The 20,121-nt window shown below is 36.3% G+C and overlaps 1 protein-coding gene across 1 annotated transcript in view; it reads right to left on the bottom strand.

The window, feature by feature from the left end:
- The window catches only part of nadka (NAD kinase a), a 52,534-nt gene that overhangs the window by 20,148 nt on the left and 12,265 nt on the right, over positions 1 to 20,121 (bottom strand). Inside the window, exons 3-6 of the mRNA XM_067412437.1 lie at positions 5,281 to 5,364; positions 3,058 to 3,187; positions 690 to 795; positions 346 to 431 (exon numbers count right to left, since the gene is read on the bottom strand). Coding sequence (XP_067268538.1) covers positions 346 to 431; positions 690 to 795; positions 3,058 to 3,187; positions 5,281 to 5,364 — 406 coding nt within the window. The remainder of the gene's footprint in view (positions 1 to 345; positions 432 to 689; positions 796 to 3,057; positions 3,188 to 5,280; positions 5,365 to 20,121) is intronic.

The raw sequence follows: 20,121 nt of genomic DNA, 5'->3' as shown, positions 1-20,121 counted from the left end.
CGCACGCACGCACGCACGCACCTGTCAGTCACTGATATCAAAATATACTGCATTACAAACTCCATAAATGATGTGAAGCCTTTGTAAAGGAAAACATTGCAGCGACCACACACACTCAGTAAACACTGCACCCGGACCTTTGCCAACATCAAAGAAATTAATATATTTATATATTATATATTTTATTTAGTTATATATTTTTTGTGCGGAACTCACATGGCTGTCTAACAATAATACTACAGAAAATGTAACAAAACAGATTTTTGTATTGTTATTTCTTTGTCAGTGCACTTATATTTTAATTATTCTGTCAATATCAAATCATTTTAGATGAGATGTTCAAACCTGGAAGAGAGAGGAAGCATACAGCAGAGTCCCGTCTCCTCCCAAGCAAATGATGAAGTCCACACAATTGGAAATATCATCATAATCTATGAAACACAGGTCAGCATGTCAGTTTTACACATTTCATCTCACAATTATAATGATTTTATAAATCACACACTCTCTCGCACACGCACTCTCGCACACGCACTCTCGCACACACTCTCACACACACTCACTCACACACACACACACACACACACACACACACACACACACACACACACACACACACACACACACACACACACACACACACACACACACACACACACACACACACACACTCTGGGACAATGCCTCACCTTCTCTAAAAGTGCAAAAGTTCTTCTTGACGGAGATAAAGCTCTCATTAGCAATGGCTGGATCTTCAATGACTTTTCTCTCCACATAAACAATCATATTTTTTTGCTAGAAGCCATTGATGCAGAGAACAAACACAGCATGAAAAAAAGAGCAAATATGAACAGATCTCAGGAAACATTATGCTTTTACTAAACTGATTTGAATTAAAAACTATAAAGAAGCATGCTAATGCAATCAGTGACATACCAACAATTCACATTCAACGGATGTGGCCTTAAGAATGTGCATATCACACCGGCTCATCCGGTGGTGTACTGGTCTCAATTTAGGGAGTGACGAGGATGATAGGATCAGGAATGAGTACATCAGAGGGACAGCACATGTGAGATGCTTTAGAGACAAAGTTAGAGAGGCCAGGCTGAGGTGGTTTGGACATGTTCAGAGGAGAGAGAGTGAGCCAATCAGCAGTAAGGGGCGTGTCTACCAATGACGGTGAGAAGAGAGAGTGAGCCAATCAGCAGTAAGGGGCGTGTCTACTAATGATGGGGAGAAGAGAGAGTGAGCCAATCTGCAGTAAGGGGCGTGTCTACTAATGATGGGGAGAAGAGAGAGTGAGGCAATCAGCAGTAAGGGGCGTGTCTACTAATGATGGGGAGAAGAGAGAGTGAGCCAATCTGCAGTAAGGGGCGTGTCTACTAATGATGGGGAGAAGAGAGAGTGAGGCAATCAGCAGTAAGGGGCGTGTCTACTAATGATGGGGAGAAGAGAGAGTGAGCCAATCTGCAGTAAGGGGCGTGTCTACTAATGATGGGGAGAAGAGAGAGAGCCAATCAGCAGTAAGGGGCGTGTCTACTAATGATGGGGAGAAGAGAGTCAATCAGCAGTAAGGGGCAAGTCTACTAATGATGGTGAGAAGAAAGAGTGAGCCAATCAGCAGTAAGGGGCGTGTCTACCAATGACGGTGAGAAGAGAGAGTGAGCCAATCTGCAGTAAGGGGCGTGTCTACTAATGATGGGGAGAAGAGAGAGTGAGGCAATCAGCAGTAAGGGGCGTGTCTACTAATGATGGGGAGAAGAGAGAGTGAGCCAATCTGCAGTAAGGGGCGTGTCTTCTAATGATGGGGAGAAGAGAGAGTGAGGCAATCAGCAGTAAGGGGCGTGTCTACTAATGATGGGGAGAAGAGAGAGTGAGCCAATCTGCAGTAAGGGGCGTGTCTACTAATGATGGGGAGAAGAGAGAGAGCCAATCAGCAGTAAGGGGCGTGTCTACTAATGATGGGGAGAAGAGAGTCAATCAGCAGTAAGGGGCAAGTCTACTAATGATGGTGAGAAGAAAGAGTGAGCCAATCAGCAGTAAGGGGCGTGTCTACCAATGACGGTGAGAAGAGAGAGTGAGCCAATCTGCAGTAAGGGGCGTGTCTACTAATGATGGGGAGAAGAGAGAGTGAGCCAATCTGCAGTAAGGGGCGTGTCTACTAATGATGGGGAGAAGAGAGAGCCAATCAGCAGGTAAGGGGCGTGTCTACTAATGATGGGGAGAAGAGTGAGCCAATCAGCAGTAAGGGGCGTGTCTACTAATGATGGGGAGAAGAGAGAGCCAATCAGCAGTAAGGGGCGTGTCTACTAATGATGGGGAGAAGAGAGAGCCAATCAGCAGTAAGGGGCGTGTCTACTAATGATGGGGAGAAGAGAGAGCCAATCAGCAGGTAAGGGGCGTGTCTACTAATGATGGGGAGAAGAGAGAGCCAATCAGCTGTAAGGGGCGTGTCTACTAATGATGGGGGATTTTCTATAACTCGTTCTTTTACATTATATAAAGCCTTAAAGTTCTGCATATTTAAAGGCGTGGCTACTTTGAGTGACAGGTGGATAGCCATTTATCCATTGCCTAGTCATTGCATCACCTAAGCTCCGCCCACTTCCCGCCTCTTTGTCCATTTTCTGTTATCTTGGAGTGACGCACGATGACTCGCTGCCAAGATGGCGGCAGCCAGCACGTCTCTACTTTACGCTTCAAAACGGCTCTTCAGAATCCTATGGGGGACGTCACGGACACTACATCCATATTTGTTTTGTTTACAATCTATGGTTTTCTCACAAATAATAGAAAATTCTGTGTTTGTTAACAGGGTTCACACTCTTTTTCAGTGATCATTTTCCAGTTATAATCGGCATTTGTACAGTATATTACACACGTAATGAGCTTGAATATAGTCTCCTCATGTTTAATGTCCTCGCCGTTGCAACAGTTCTGAGAGAGGTTTACAGATTCACTGGGCGAACTGATCATCGGCACAATCCTTTTCCCTTAGATGCACATTCCTAACGGCCACAGCTCACATTTCTTCTTAATATTCTGTATTCTCACCTGTGTCAGAAAAACACAGAGTTCTTTGAAAGGCTGTAGCAGACTGGCGTCTCTGATTTTTTTTATAATAAGGACACTTTTGGGTGGCTTGTTCCATGTCAACCTCTGACTCGCTGGATCCTGTATATGCCTGAATGCACAAAAGAGTCAAACAAGTGTTACAGTTCATTGGAGTGATGAAAGAATAACTAATCATGTTGAGAAATCAAATTTTCGACATACAACTGGTCATTGTGCTGTAAAACACACACCAAAAAAACTTCCAGACTTCCTTGTAAGTCCAACAAGAGCTTTTATTGATACCAAGTCGACTTGTTTTGTACTTCCTTGTCTTTTAATGAGGTAATAGAGATCAGCCTGCACAGTAAAAGAGTGAGTAACAGCTATCATCGCATTATAAGTGTGGTAATAAGGACAGAAAAAAGAGTTATCAATCTAAATCACTGCCATTACAATGACATTAAGGATCCTAAAGAATTAGAAAAGTTGCTGTTTAATGTTCAACAATGCTAAAGTCTCAGGATATTTTTGTTCTGTTCATTTCCCTGTGGATTCTTTGGTAAACCAGTCACAATCTGGCATAGGCTTTGCGAACACACTCTTACAGAAAGATGGTCCTGATAGTAATGCTGCAACATGTAAGGAACATTGTAATGTGTAATCTCAGTTATTTTTGATAAGCAAAGACTCAGTCAGATGCTCTTGGTCACATTATCATTTAATGCTGTTGAAGCATCACAATGACCTGGTTCAACAGACAAGGCTTAAAAAGATTATGTCTCAGGATTAGGCCTTAGTTAAATTAGAACATTTAAGTAGCTTTTATAAACATGCCTTAAACATTACTGGTGTAAATACACCAATCAGGCATAACATTATAACCACTGACCGGTGAAGTGAATAACACTGATGATCGCTTCATCACGGCTCCTGTTAGTGGGGGGGATATATTAGGCAGCAAGTGAACATTTTGTCCTCAAAGTTGATGTGTTAGAAGCAGGAGAAATGGGCAAGCGTAAGGATTTGAGCGAGTTTGACAAGGGCCAAATTGTGACGGCTAGATGACTGGGTCAGAGCATCTCCAAAACTGCAGCTCTTGTGGGCTGTTCCCGGTCTGCAGTGGTCAGTCTCTATCAAAAGTGCTCCAAGGAAGGAACAGTGGAGAACCGGCCACAGGGTCATGGGCGGCCAAGGCTCATTGATGCACGTGGGGAGCGAAGGCTGGCCCGTGGGGTCCGATCAAACAGACGAGCTACTGGAGCTCAAACTGCTCCAGAAGTTAATGCTGGTTCTGATAGAAAGCTGTCAGAATACACAGAGCATCGCATTTTGCTGCGTATGGCACATGGATGCGTCGCTTACCTGAGGAACACATGGCCCCAGGATGCACTATGGGAAGAAGGCGAGCCGGCGGAGGCAGTGTGATGCTTTGGCCAATGTTCTGCTGGGAAACCTTGGGTCCTCCATCCATGTGGATGTTACTTTGACACGCTCCACCTACCTAAGCATTGCTGAGACCATGTTCAGCCTTTCATGGAAACGGTATTCTGGTTGCTGTGGCTCTTCCAGCAGGATAATGCTCCTGACACAAAGCACAAATGCTTCAGGAATGGTTTGAGGAACACAACAGCGAGTTTGAGGCGTTGACTTGGCCTCCAAATTCCCCAGATCTCAATCCAATCATCTGTGGGATGTGCTGAACAAACAAGTCCGATCCATGGAGGCCCCACATCGGAACTTACAGGACTTAATGTATATGCTGCTAACATCTTGGTGCCACAGCACACCTTAAAGAGTCTAGTGGAGTCCATGCCTCAACAGGTCAGGGCTGTTTTGGCAGCAAAAGGGCAGCAACACAATATTAGGCTTAAGGCTTATCTGTGTAACCAGGCACAAAACAAGCCAGTAACTAAACCGTCAACTTCCTCTTAGTAGAAATGAGCACTTCAGTTCAGACGAGTTCTCACCAAAACCCCCATTATAATCAATGATGCGGTTTACACTTCACAATGAATCTCTTATTCACACTCTGTTCGTTATGATTAAAGCATTAGTGATATCGTGAGAAATCATTGCATTGGTGCTGTGCTACAGTCTCAGTGCTATGAAATATATGTATATGTATATGTGTATATATATATATATATATATATATATATAAACACTCTTCACAACTCTTCGCAACTTACTGTTGTAAAAGGCAACCGTAGTTAAATGACTCACATGACAGCTTTAGGGTTCTTCATCATGCAGGCTTTGGGCCCGAATGTGGTGACAGGGCATGGTCCATGAAGAGACTGTGTCCTCCTTTAAAACAACAGAGAGATGACAATTAGACTGACCGCTAATTGTAAGTATATAATATATAATATGCAGCGATGACGGGGCCAAGCACTACGGCACCATCCCAAATTGGTGGCTCTAGAAAAACAATGCACAGTGAGCACATGGATTTAAATGGATAAATAAGAGAACTATGTCAATATCTCACTTTATTTTACTGAACAATAGTAAAATGACAACACTAACATTTATGGTTGTCTCAATATCTTTGCTTTCAAATGTTAAACATTTGAGTTTTTATTTGGGTGGGAAAAGACAGGAAGACCATAACACTAATTTATCAATATGCGAATTTGGGAAGATGGTTGGTGCCTGTTGCGTTCGCAAATACAAATAATATGGATTATTAAAACAGGGGAGAGATTTAGAAAACCTTTTAATGGATTATTGTGATCGCTAGACTTGGGCTTATTGAATTTTTTTGTTTTGTTGAAAACCTCAAACTTGACCAAAAATGATATTTTTTATTTTATCTGTGAGCATTTACCTCATTCCAGCACAGGTCACATCACGGGTCACATGGTGTGATGAATGCCGTAATAACTAACCACATTAGTCAGAAGGGTGTGCTCCATTTAGGTTTTGCCTTTGCCGTACACCTGCCAATTCTGATGTGTGTCAAGTTTCAAGAAATTTTAAGCATGCTAAGAGCCTCAAAAAACGTTTTATTTGAGAAACATTTTGCAATTTTACATCAGCCCTGTCTCAATATTATTCTTACCAAGTATAAAGCAATTTAGGTAGATATAAGAGGACAGTTTCAAAGTCTTTTGTAAGTTCTTAGGAAAAAACAGGGACCTGTGCTTGTTTGCTGAAAGCAAGTCACTGACCAAATAACAAACCACAAACTCAACAAGCGGCCGATACAGCGGCCGATACAGCTATTTAAATGGCAATGGCAATACAAAGTAGGGTGGTCATACTAGGGGCAATATATTAATGCCATATAATATAATTATACTTATTTTTAGCAATAAAGTAAATACTTACAATCAGAGGTGGACAAAGTACACAACTCTATTACTTGAGTAAAAGTAAAAGTACTACTGGTCAAATATTACTCCGTTACAAATGAAAGTTGTAAAAACAGATTTTTACTTGAGTAAAGGTACAGAAGTATTTGTTTTTGAAAGTACTTAAGTATCGAAAGTAAATTTCCTTTTTTGTGCCAACGCATTATTGTTATTGCCAATGCCAATATGCTAGTATGTCAGATGGAGCATCACTGAATGGCTTAAACCATGATGACAGTGTGCATTTATACAACAATAATAATAATAATATTATTGTATAAATGCACACTGTCATCATGGTTTAAGCCATTCAGTGATGCTCCATCTGACATACTAGCATACGACTAACTTAAACTCGTTTAAATACTTGTAGAAAAGTTACAACACTGCTGTCACTTTAAGGCTGAATGCACGGATCCAATACACTGATACACATCTGATATTCTCCCAACTTTACTCTTCTCTTTCTCCCAGACATTTATATTTTTAATATTTTATAAGACATGCACCAAGTGTATGCCAACTAAACTAATCTTGATTTTTTTTTAAACTGAAACATACTTTCAAAGTATGGCTATGAGTGCACACACTTGTGCCTAAGAACCGTCTTCTTCCATTTTGCTATGAACAGATCAGTGTTCAAAATAAGTTGGGCAAATGTATATGACCCTATAAGAGCGATTCCTGATAGACTGTCTGCAACAACAACAACACAAAAACCTTTTAAAGAAGGAAAAAATCATCCTCCGACTTTCAGAGCTGCTACAGAAACGACTTTCGACCTCGATAGAAATGTAGTGGAGTAAAAAGTACGATATTTTAAAAGTCATAAGTTTCCAGAAAAAATAATACTCCAGTAAAGTACAGATCCTCAAAAAGTGTACTTAAGTACAGTACTCAAGGAAATGAGCTTAGTTACTGTCCACCTCTGCTTACAAATTGACAACTTATTGGCAAGTAGTTCACCATTTTAAGCTGCTCATACAAAAGTGTGGCTTTCCAGAAAACATACCGTCATTTAATTTCACAACACAATCCCAATCTCTCACATATAAATCAAAATCAGCCACCAAAAACATAAACTGATCAATAATTTATTTTACATTATAATATATTTAAAGTAAAACTACATTCTCCACTGGCAGGCCAGAAGATCCTATTAACTGCATTAAAAAAAATGAGTACAACTTACTGTCAGATTTACAGTAAAAACCCCGGCAGTTGTGTTTGCTAGTATTTTACTGTGTAAAAAATATATGGCAGTAACCTTTTAGGTTTTACAGGACTTAAATTTACAATAATAAAAAAAAAAACATCAGTCGTGGTTGCCAGTACTTTACTGTAAATAATTCAGTAGTGACTGTTTAGGTTTTATGGGACTTAAATATACAGTAAAAAAAGCAACATCAACTTTGGTTACCAATACTTTACTGACTTAAATTTACTGGGCCGTATATTGAGTTGTATTTTTATATATTTTTAGAGACGATAAACACTTGCGCTGTGTAATGCGTTTGACATGTGGAGCTTTCCTCAGCGCATAACTTACATTTCTCAGGTATATTCTCCATCTGAAAAGGTACGAAAGTCCTGCAAATGTGTCCATTTTGCTGTCCAGAGAGGACTAGCCCTCTAAAAGTGAATCTCGGCTAAACTTCAGGCCTCCGAGAATGAGCGCAGTAACATAACAGACGGAGCCCAATAGAAGAGGAACGCAATAATCTGACTTAAATATACATATTTCTAAAACATTTGTTGGACAATAAATTTGCCATATGTGGAATTAAACCTACAAGTATGTATAAGTTTTATGGAAGTGACCATTAAAATGGGGTAATATATGAATATAGACTAATGTGCTTTTTTATTTTAATATTAGTTTACTTTAGTGAATTTAAAAACAAATTTCTTTTTTTTTTTTATTGTAAACCACCAATTTGCACATAATGAATTGCAGATCCTACATTCACTTAGCCTTCAATATCAACATTGTTTTTAGGGCATCATTGGACAGGATAATGTTAATTTTTCATTTCACTAGAGTTCTAAAAACAGCTTTATACCTTTAAAATATAGGCTAATATTAACAATAATACAGGTTGTAAAAAAGAAAACCACGTGATGATGAATCAAAGTTCATAACAATTCATTTTTCACGAGCTGTTTTTCACATATTCATATAAAGAAGGTGCAGAGGGTTATACAAATACAAAACACCTTCATGGTGACTATACAATAATGCAATAAACATTCATTAAACAACATGCAACAAACCCCAAATGTACCTAACTGATAACAAGATATAAGAAACATAACTATTCAAATGAATTAACATCAAATATGAACACACTGTCACACAGGGAACGTCAAATTTAGAGGAACAACAAAAACAGAAAAAAAGAAGAGACGAGCAGAAACACAAGAACTGGAACTGACTTCAGCCACAGCCTTAGATAAAATCAACTGAAGATTAAAGATCTCTCCTTTTTCTGTCATACATCTACAGACGTTCTTATTGAGAATTAACAAAGGTTTAGATTGTTTTAGTGAAAATAATAACCTTTGCTGTCACCATTATGGGGATCAGTGTTTGCTCTTGTCAGACTTGATCAGTCTTGCTCTACTTTTTAACATTAGTTTTTTTCTGGCTGCCGTAACGGCTAATAAAGCACATTAGTTATGGCAAGAAAAGCCAAGAGAAAATGAATCAACTGATATTGGTTATGTAATGATGATGATGACTTCATCTGGTAGTGGCCTGATTCACTGATCTCTCATATTATATTTGTTTAAAGGTCATTCATTTTACATGAGATCTAACAGCATTGTGCACAAATAAAGTTGAGCTACTGTATATTTCAGACAGACAGAGAGAGTTTTTTTTTACTGTAAACTTTAGCTCAGTATTGTAAAACCTAAAATATTGTATTTTATTTTAAATTTACGGTAAAGTACTTTACCACAGCTGCCAGTTTGTTTGCCGTAAATAAGCTCAGTGCTGTAAAACCTAAAATATGACTGAATTTTTTTTATGGTAAAGTACTTCATACACAACTGGCAGTTTTCATCATAAATTGAAGTTAAATGTCCTAAAACATAAATATTACTATCATAATTTTTTACGGTATAAGTACTTCAGCTGGTGTTTTTTTTTACTGCAAATTGAAGTTCAATGCCATAAAACATAAATATTACTATCATAATTTTTTACGGTATAAGTACTTCAGCTGGTGTTTTTTTACTGCAAATTGAAGTTCAATGCCATAAAACATAAATATTACTACCGTACTTTGTACAGTAAATGCTATGGTAAAGTTTTTTTTTAACTGTACTTCAAAAATCTGAACATTTAATAGTATTTTACTGTAAAATTACATGAACTGTCATGTGAGATCTATTACAGTTGTTCACCGTAGTAGTAATATAATCCGGCTTATGACAAAAAGATTTATGGCTTTGACCTTTTGACCTTTTGCCCGATTGAACTTCCGGGGTCACGGTCATGGAGGGGTTTCCGGTATGATTTATGACGTGACCTTTTGACCTTCGGGGGTTGATGGGGATTACCGGTGTAATATATAATGTTTTGAATCCTTTGAAGTGGGTATGATAAAGTTTTTATCCTTTGAAGAGGGTATAATATATGATGTTTTGAAGTCGTTAATAATATATGAAGTCGTTAATAATGATAATATATGTTGTTTTTTATCCTTTGAAGGGGGTATGATATATATTTGTGACAGAAAGTTTTATCCTTTGAAGTTCGGGGCTATCAGGACCCTCCTCCTCCTCCTCATACCATATTATCATGCTGTACTGTGAAGTGTATCTCACACAAGCCTTCTCTGTTAAGCCTTATATGTTTTAAAATAATATAAACAAAAATCTACCCCGCAAAAGTTGAATGTTTATAAAATAGCTTAATAAAAAACCCTCAACCAACCATTTCAGTTTTAAATAAAATGGAGTCACAAAAATACTGCTCAGTTAAATGTTTATAGATTCGAAGTAAAAAAACACTACTTATAAAGCAATACAATGTATGAAACGGTTCACACAAAATCATTTAGAGATATTATTTAGTAATATTTAGACAGTCTGCATCTAAAATTCCACATCTTTTAAAAACAAAGTTCCCATACCATGTAGGCATCCTATTTCCTGAATGTCTCCCGAAGAAGCCTCTCTTACCCATGGGCTGGGGTGTGTGTATTCCTGACACCTTGTTGCCATCCGCTTCAGATCTCGCCTAATATATGGCACAATTCGTCCCTTTTGAAACGTACCTCATCCGTGGGAGTTGGGCTATAGGGCCTCACAGGTCACGACACGCATTAAATGTTTATAGAGTTGAAGAAAAAACACACTGCTTATGAAGCAACGCAATGTATGAAACGGGTTCGCAAAAATCATCTAGAGATATTATTTAGTAATATCATAATCATAATATTTAGAGAGTCTGCATCTAACTTTCCACATCTTTTAAAAAATAATTAAATAATAAATTAATTAATATAATTTATAAGCTGTTTTGCTCATGGGTCAAATTTTGATCAGAGGAATACCTGAAACGCACACGCACACAAACACGGTAATTGGTTCTATAAAATTAACTTTTCTGTATTTTAAATGAATAATAACAAATATGTTACAAAATTATTTGAACAATAAGTTATAGTTTTAGCTAAATATAATAATAAACATAAAAATACCTTTCATTTTTAGAGAGTTGAAGAAGATAAAAACCAAATAGTTTAAGCCAAAACCCCCTCCGGTCCTCCCAGAGTACTCCACTATGAAACGAATGCTTCAGATCCTCTCTGGACGGGAGGGGTTAGAGCTGAGACTCTGTACATCATGTCACAGTACATGTTAAGTTAGTCTGCCAACGCCTTTCCAGAGCCAATATTTAGTTTGTACTATTTTTCTTTCAAAGTATAATCTTTAAAGTTTAAATGAGATCTAAATCCAATCTTTAAAGTTTAAATAAAATCGTATCTTCTTTATCTTCCTATGAGACAACCGTATAACATCTGATACCCCATTGTAGGAATGATTTCCCTTAAATTCAACCTAAAGTATATTCTTACTAAAACGTCTGTTCAAAAAACTTTAGCTTGTTTAAAATTTTAAATCTTATTTCTACAAATATTCAAAGCAGGTCTTAAACTATTAACCTTGTATGAACCCATGCTATAAAACACATTGACAAAGTTTGTCCTCCTCCGTGGTCAAAGACCCAGCTTAAGAAAAGTTTAATTTTACTCGTCTTATGTCTAAGCATGATCTTACTTTAAATTTTAAATAATAACCGGTCATATCTTATACTACTACAATAGTCAAACATTTTATGGTAGCTTGATCTAGGATTGTAAGTGGCATATGATTTTTATTTTCTTGTGTCTTCCAAACTGGCCTTCATCAGTGTGGAAACATACACTTTACATAAAATATACTATCAGTTATCTACTCAAAATGTGTAGAATTTTGAAAATATAACCATGTCGTTGAGACAGTTTGTCTGTTGGCCAGCATGAACAGACTTTGGAGAGAGCGGATGACTAGCAGGGAGATTGTCCTTTGACCCCAACGATTTTGCAGGGTGTTAAAGACAGTGATTCATTTCAATTGTTATTCACAAAACAGCCCAGAGTGAATCTTTAACATTTAAAATTGTGCTTAAAAACCTTACAATTAAACTTACATTTTAAAGAAGGTATGTCTTATGGATCTATATTTTACTTTTCCTAGTTCTACAAAGTTTCAATATCAGTTAAACTCCTAGTTGACAATAATGTTTGCTGCAATGCACACAACTGTAAGATACACTACATATGTAAGAGAGCAAAATCAAACACTGTATGACACTTTTCCAAAAGATAATCTTGCTTTAAAATTTGAAGAAAAAGTTTATCAAATGTATCTTCATACCCGTTGTGTTCGGACACAATGCCATTAATTGGTGCGTTTTGTTTTATGAAATGTACTTTTCTTATTTCTGCAACGTTACTTTTACCAGCCTGATAAATATGTAGTTAATACATTATGAAACAAGACAATCACGCTACCAAAAACATTTGATTTTAAGAAAAAGCGATGTTTTAAAATACAACTAAACCAGTTTATTTTCTCTTTTGACAAACTATTCGAAAAAATACTTTCTCTGTGATGTTGGAATAGGCCTAGGTCTTTTTAAAGTATCACATCAGGCATGTAACAATCATGCAGTGCAATGATCCAGATGAAGCTTCTTATCAAACAAAGACAATTATATTTATCTTTCATTTGTGAATATTTGTATGCTAGTATCACACTTGCCATTTTTAATAGTCTTTACTATTGCCTAATGCATCCCAATCCAGCTAAGTTATCATTTGTTTCCCCTTTTTATGTCTTTTTCCCTATATTATTTTTGGCTCAATTAAATCGATATCGATTAAAGTTTATCGTCGTTGCTTCTTCCCTATACAGATACAATCCAAACATGTTCTTTGTAGGATTTATGTGGGGCACAAAACTCTGCGTAAATTCAAGAGGCCTAGAGTAAGAAAGCAGTGACATTGTATAAGAAAAAGTGTTTCCTATTTATTGCGATACACATTTTTCCCCCATTGTCTATTCTTAGTCGTATGATCAAGATTACTGTTCACATTTTATTTGCCCGGCGGTATTTGTTTTTAGGTAAAGATTCCTATCTGGTCGTTGTCAGTGCAAGTTTGTGCAAATCATTTTTATTAAATGTCTGACTAAACTTATTTGTTTTCTTTTGACAAACCTACATTTCAAACGATTCACCTCCAATGTTCCACAACCACAGGGAAAACATTTTGTTTTGCAACACTCCTGAAACCTAATCTTGGTGAATTTTTCTCACCTAGAACACAAAACTTGTTCACACCAAACAAGTGCGTTTTACACATGTTGACTATTTAACTATTTTTGTAGGTATCATGACATTTTAGAGGAATTACTAGAAGATTAAAACAGCAGAATCACAATGTTTGTTGATGGTGTGATTGTCATATTTAGTTAAATTTCAGATGACCGTTTTGTTTGTTGAACTTTTTTGACAAAGGCTCTTCTTTGAGCACCATCAACATTATAGGAATAAATGAAAATTAAGAAATGACATGACAGTCTTTCTATTTGACAGTGTTTGACTAAAGTGATATTTCTTTTACTGCCACTACAGTCTCAGTCTCATCTACGATGAGGAATCACATGAACCGTCACCGTGAAAAGTAAGTCTTGCTGTTCTACAGCTGAAACATATACGCCTGTTGCATTCATTAAAGTTTGCGCTTGTTAAACAAAGTTACACTTCTCTTGAAAAGGTTATAGACACATTTTGAACATTAGCCTTATGCGCGTTTATCCATGCACAAATCTCTATGTAATTCGAGAAGTACATTTACGAAAGTATCATTTTATAATCAATTTAGGAAAAAAACATTCACAAGCAATTGTGAAAGTTTGTTATTTTGGATTTGTAAATAATGACTTTTACTACTCCACCGGATAGGCATGAGGTTTAGATGATTTTAAATGTGTGACCAAACTCTTCTTTTGACAAACCAACATTTCAAATTATGTAACGAATCGTTTCTTTCAACATCCCACTTGACATTAAAGATTGTGACATGTCGTCAACTATCATCGACATCTGACCCTGACGTACGACACATCGGTTGTAATAAACAAGATGTGCTAAAAATTCCGTCTGATTTGTTAGCGGGATAATACCGCATCAACATAACCCGTTCCTGTTTTAGGTTATAGGTCAATTCAAGCATAATCTTTATGCAACAATTAGTACGCGTGCACAATTTACCACAAATGTTTACCGCGGATAAGATAAGAGACATTTAGCTATAATGAAATCATAATACAGAAATCCTTTCTTCTGATCTATTGTAAAAGTTTGTAAAGTAGATTTTTCCCTGCCAGTAGAGGACAGTTTTACATTTTGTTTCAAAGACTACCCTTTGAGCAGAGTCTAACAGGCATAATACAGCATTCAAAAATAAATAAACTATGTTATTTTAGGGGGTCTGTCTGCATAATGCGTCAACATGAAAAGCGAGTCTCGTGTTCTTTGAAATATTACGCTTACCATCCACAGAACAGGGGTTAGAAGCCGTGACATGATTAATCTCACTGAGTGTGTTAAAGCGGCTGGTGTTTTATGGCTATCGAAAGCACCACATTCTTGTTAGTCACATCAAAGCCCCTACCTACTGAATTTAGTATTTAAAGAAGTTAGGAAACGGTCTGCAACTCTGGCGTTACAATGACTACTGAAACATCTTTGGTGGGTGTAACACAGACAAGAAGTTCTGTTGAAACGGAAGAAAACCTTCCTTACGCACTACAGAAAAAACAGAGGATCCATTTGACCAAGTTTCTTCATGAAGATGAAGATTTTGTCAAACAGGAATTTCTGCTAGGTGATGTTTATATCGGGGGGGTTTGTTTTTGACAAGACATCACACACGGTCAAACTCTACGCCATGGAATTTTTTGAAGAAGAACTTACATCGGAGACACCTTGTGTGCTTTTCCCCGCTAAAGACTGGTCATTTTTCTACAACCGTGTTTGGAGCGATCTTAATGGGGTTGCTAGTAAAACCTATTACATAAACGAATGGGATGGAGCGACGCCCAATGTGAGGTACAAGGTGACAAAGGACAGTAAGGAACCAAAGCCTGATGATTACGTACTCGTATCAACCTGCAGGAACAAGACGCTACATGAACAAAACCGCCTTAAGTTGCGTAAATGTTATGAGGAGGCTGAAATTCGAAATTCAAAGTATTGGCTTCAAAGCAGCAGTGATTCCGACTCTGATAATGACTTCCCAATTGCAGAGGACTACCCTTTCGAATGCTGTACAAAGAGTCTTGTCCTCTTGTGGAGTGACATGTCTATGCTGCACAGCACCTTTTCACTAATAGACATGTTCTTTAAGCTGAGTTATATGTTGAGTGATACTGAATGATCAATCAATCAATCAATCAATCAATCAATCAATCAATCAGTATTGGCGTATTACATGGTTAAGTCCTTTGTATTGAAAATATCAATACGTTTCAGCAAAACCATGCAGTATTTTAGCAATTACATTGTAATTGTAATGTTCCTTGTTTTGTGTTACTTGACATTATCTTAGTTTTTTTGTTTATTTGGAACCAATTTCAATCCCCTCTATGTTACAAACTTAATAGTGATTCACTCAAATTGTAGAATATTGTTTAAAATTGTTTGTATTTTTTGAAAAACATTAAAATTATTATTGATGTGTTACATAAAATATGCGCATTGTGTTTTAATTTTACTTGAGACAAATTAATATGACTATGTCACAAAAAGTCTTTAACTGAAAATATCATCTTAGCATTATCTTAAAAGTTTGCACAAAAAGAAATGTCAAGACTATCTAATTTCTGGTTTTTGTTTTGTAAGTCATAACTGGACTGAGTTACAATTATAGACTTCTCTCTGGTGACATGTAGGACTTTTAACATGCGGGTACTTGTAGGACACAATCTGTAGGCGCATTTTCCAAAACTCTAATCACAATTCGCGCAACGACCTTCTGTTTTTACCACACATTAACACAATCCATGTTGGTTTCACACAATATCCAGTCATTTAAAATAATTCTAAAATGCATACATTTTCTGTTCGCACATGCTTAGTCAATACCAAAAAATCATGGTTTCTTCCGGTCTTATTTACAAATGCTTAAACAGTACGGCACAAATGAAGAGCTAATGGTCCAATCTTTAAATATAGTATAAAGCCTCTACTTCTGCAACAACAGCAGCATCTTGAATGTATTGGAATACCGTATAAAAGAAAGACCGAAACAACTGATAAGCATAGTAGATCTCTGAAATATTTTCTTAATTGTATTAAATATTTTAACAGCTTCTATGTTTGAAATCATTTAAGATGATTATTATTTACCTCCTAAAGAATCAGCGTTGCGAGCTGTCTAATACTGTTTGTAACAAGCTCAGACATTGTTCATAAAATAATCACAAATGATTGAACCTTTTATTTTTTAATAAACCGTTTCTGGACCTTGATACACTTAAGCTCTCTCCTAAAGTTGAAGAACAAGCTGCTCAAGCAAGCTCTTTGAAAAACAAGCTGCTTGGTTGACTTGTTTCTTTTTTTTGTACTGTGAATGTTCATAGGCATTTATATGCCTCATTGACTTGCTTTTTTTTTTTTTTTTTTTACCCTGTGACATCTAAAATGTTCATTGTGTGCAACCTTTACACTTACGTTTCTATTAGTTGCATGTACTGCACATTATTTAATAATGAGGGTTGCCATCATTTGATAACTGTTTTGAAAAAATATTTTTACATTTTAAACATTTCAGAATTTTATTTCAGGTTTTTGTTAGTTTAAAAGGCTTTCCAAGTGTTCTGATACTGAGATTACACTATTTATGCATATAACTGCTAGTTCCAATATCTGTTTAATATGTCATTGAACGCTGATGTTTATCATCACTCAAGCTGTTTAAACCTTTAAACTGATTTCAAGCATTATTATAACAGTAACATTTAATTAAATTTAATACAATTACCAGCATATCATAAAACAAGTAAAATGTATTTAAAAGAGTAAAGTATTTTTTTTACTTACAAGTCTGATGTAATTAATGTAATTACTTAAAATACTTTACTCTTTTAAATACATTTTACTTGTTTTATGATATGCTGGTAATTGTATTAAATTTAATTAAATGTTACTGTTATAATAATGCTTGAAATCAGTTTAAAGGTTTAAACAGCTTGAGTGATGATAAACATCAGCGTTCAATGACATATTAAACAGATATTGGAACTAGCAGTTATATGCATAAATAGTGTAATCTCAGTATCAGAACACTTGGAAAGCCTTTTAAACTAACAAAAACCTGAAATAAAATTCTGAAATGTTTAAAATGTAAAAATATTTTTTCAAAACAGTTATCAAATGATGGCAACCCTCATTATTAAATAATGTGCAGTACATGCAACTAATAGAAACGTAAGTGTAAAGGTTGCACACAATGAACATTTTAGATGTCACAGGGTAAAAAAAAAAAAAAAAAAAAGCAAGTCAATGAGGCATATAAATGCCTATGAACATTCACAGTACAAAAAAAAGAAACAAGTCAACCAAGCAGCTTGTTTTTCAAAGAGCTTGCTTGAGCAGCTTGTTCTTCAACTTTAGGAGAGAGCTTAAGTGTATCAAGGTCCAGAAACGGTTTATTAAAAAATAAAAGGTTCAATCATTTGTGATTATTTTATGAACAATGTCTGAGCTTGTTACAAACAGTATTAGACAGCTCGCAACGCTGATTCTTTAGGAGGTAAATAATAATCATCTTAAATGATTTCAAACATAGAAGCTGTTAAAATATTTAATACAATTAAGAAAATATTTCAGAGATCTACTATGCTTATCAGTTGTTTCGGTCTTTCTTTTATACGGTATTCCAATACATTCAAGATGCTGCTGTTGTTGCAGAAGTAGAGGCTTTATACTATATTTAAAGATTGGACCATTAGCTCTTCATTTGTGCCGTACTGTTTAAGCATTTGTAAATAAGACCGGAAGAAACCATGATTTTTTGGTATTGACTAAGCATGTGCGAACAGAAAATGTATGCATTTTAGAATTATTTTAAATGACTGGATATTGTGTGAAACCAACATGGATTGTGTTAATGTGTGGTAAAAACAGAAGGTCGTTGCGCGAATTGTGATTAGAGTTTTGGAAAATGCGCCTACAGATTGTGTCCTACAAGTACCCGCATGTTAAAAGTCCTACATGTCACCAGAGAGAAGTCTATAATTGTAACTCAGTCCAGTTATGACTTACAAAACAAAAACCAGAAATTAGATAGTCTTGACATTTCTTTTTGTGCAAACTTTTAAGATAATGCTAAGATGATATTTTCAGTTAAAGACTTTTTGTGACATAGTCATATTAATTTGTCTCAAGTAAAATTAAAACACAATGCGCATATTTTATGTAACACATCAATAATAATTTTAATGTTTTTCAAAAAATACAAACAATTTTAAACAATATTCTACAATTTGAGTGAATCACTATTAAGTTTGTAACATAGAGGGGATTGAAATTGGTTCCAAATAAACAAAAAAACTAAGATAATGTCAAGTAACACAAAACAAGGAACATTACAATTACAATGTAATTGCTAAAATACTGCATGGTTTTGCTGAAACGTATTGATATTTTCAATACAAAGGACTTAACCATGTAATACGCCAATACTGATTGATTGATTGATTGATTGATTGATTGATTGATTGATCATTCAGTATCACTCAACATATAACTCAGCTTAAAGAACATGTCTATTAGTGAAAAGGTGCTGTGCAGCATAGACATGTCACTCCACAAGAGGACAAGACTCTTTGTACAGCATTCGAAAGGGTAGTCCTCTGCAATTGGGAAGTCATTATCAGAGTCGGAATCACTGCTGCTTTGAAGCCAATACTTTGAATTTCGAATTTCAGCCTCCTCATAACATTTACGCAACTTAAGGCGGTTTTGTTCATGTAGCGTCTTGTTCCTGCAGGTTGATACGAGTACGTAATCATCAGGCTTTGGTTCCTTACTGTCCTTTGTCACCTTGTACCTCACATTGGGCGTCGCTCCATCCCATTCGTTTATGTAATAGGTTTTACTAGCAACCCCATTAAGATCGCTCCAAACACGGTTGTAGAAAAATGACCAGTCTTTAGCGGGGAAAAGCACACAAGGTGTCTCCGATGTAAGTTCTTCTTCAAAAAATTCCATGGCGTAGAGTTTGACCGTGTGTGATGTCTTGTCAAAAACAAACCCCCCCGATATAAACATCACCTAGCAGAAATTCCTGTTTGACAAAATCTTCATCTTCATGAAGAAACTTGGTCAAATGGATCCTCTGTTTTTTCTGTAGTGCGTAAGGAAGGTTTTCTTCCGTTTCAACAGAACTTCTTGTCTGTGTTACACCCACCAAAGATGTTTCAGTAGTCATTGTAACGCCAGAGTTGCAGACCGTTTCCTAACTTCTTTAAATACTAAATTCAGTAGGTAGGGGCTTTGATGTGACTAACAAGAATGTGGTGCTTTCGATAGCCATAAAACACCAGCCGCTTTAACACACTCAGTGAGATTAATCATGTCACGGCTTCTAACCCCTGTTCTGTGGATGGTAAGCGTAATATTTCAAAGAACACGAGACTCGCTTTTCATGTTGACGCATTATGCAGACAGACCCCCTAAAATAACATAGTTTATTTATTTTTGAATGCTGTATTATGCCTGTTAGACTCTGCTCAAAGGGTAGTCTTTGAAACAAAATGTAAAACTGTCCTCTACTGGCAGGGAAAAATCTACTTTACAAACTTTTACAATAGATCAGAAGAAAGGATTTCTGTATTATGATTTCATTATAGCTAAATGTCTCTTATCTTATCCGCGGTAAACATTTGTGGTAAATTGTGCACGCGTACTAATTGTTGCATAAAGATTATGCTTGAATTGACCTATAACCTAAAACAGGAACGGGTTATGTTGATGCGGTATTATCCCGCTAACAAATCAGACGGAATTTTTAGCACATCTTGTTTATTACAACCGATGTGTCGTACGTCAGGGTCAGATGTCGATGATAGTTGACGACATGTC

The sequence above is a fragment of the Pseudorasbora parva genome, chromosome 13, assembly GCF_024679245.1.
Source record: "Pseudorasbora parva isolate DD20220531a chromosome 13, ASM2467924v1, whole genome shotgun sequence".
Classification (NCBI taxonomy): Eukaryota; Metazoa; Chordata; class Actinopteri; order Cypriniformes; family Gobionidae; genus Pseudorasbora; species Pseudorasbora parva.
Note: the sequence above shows the minus strand (reverse complement) of the source record. Positions and strands in the feature narration are given on the sequence as shown.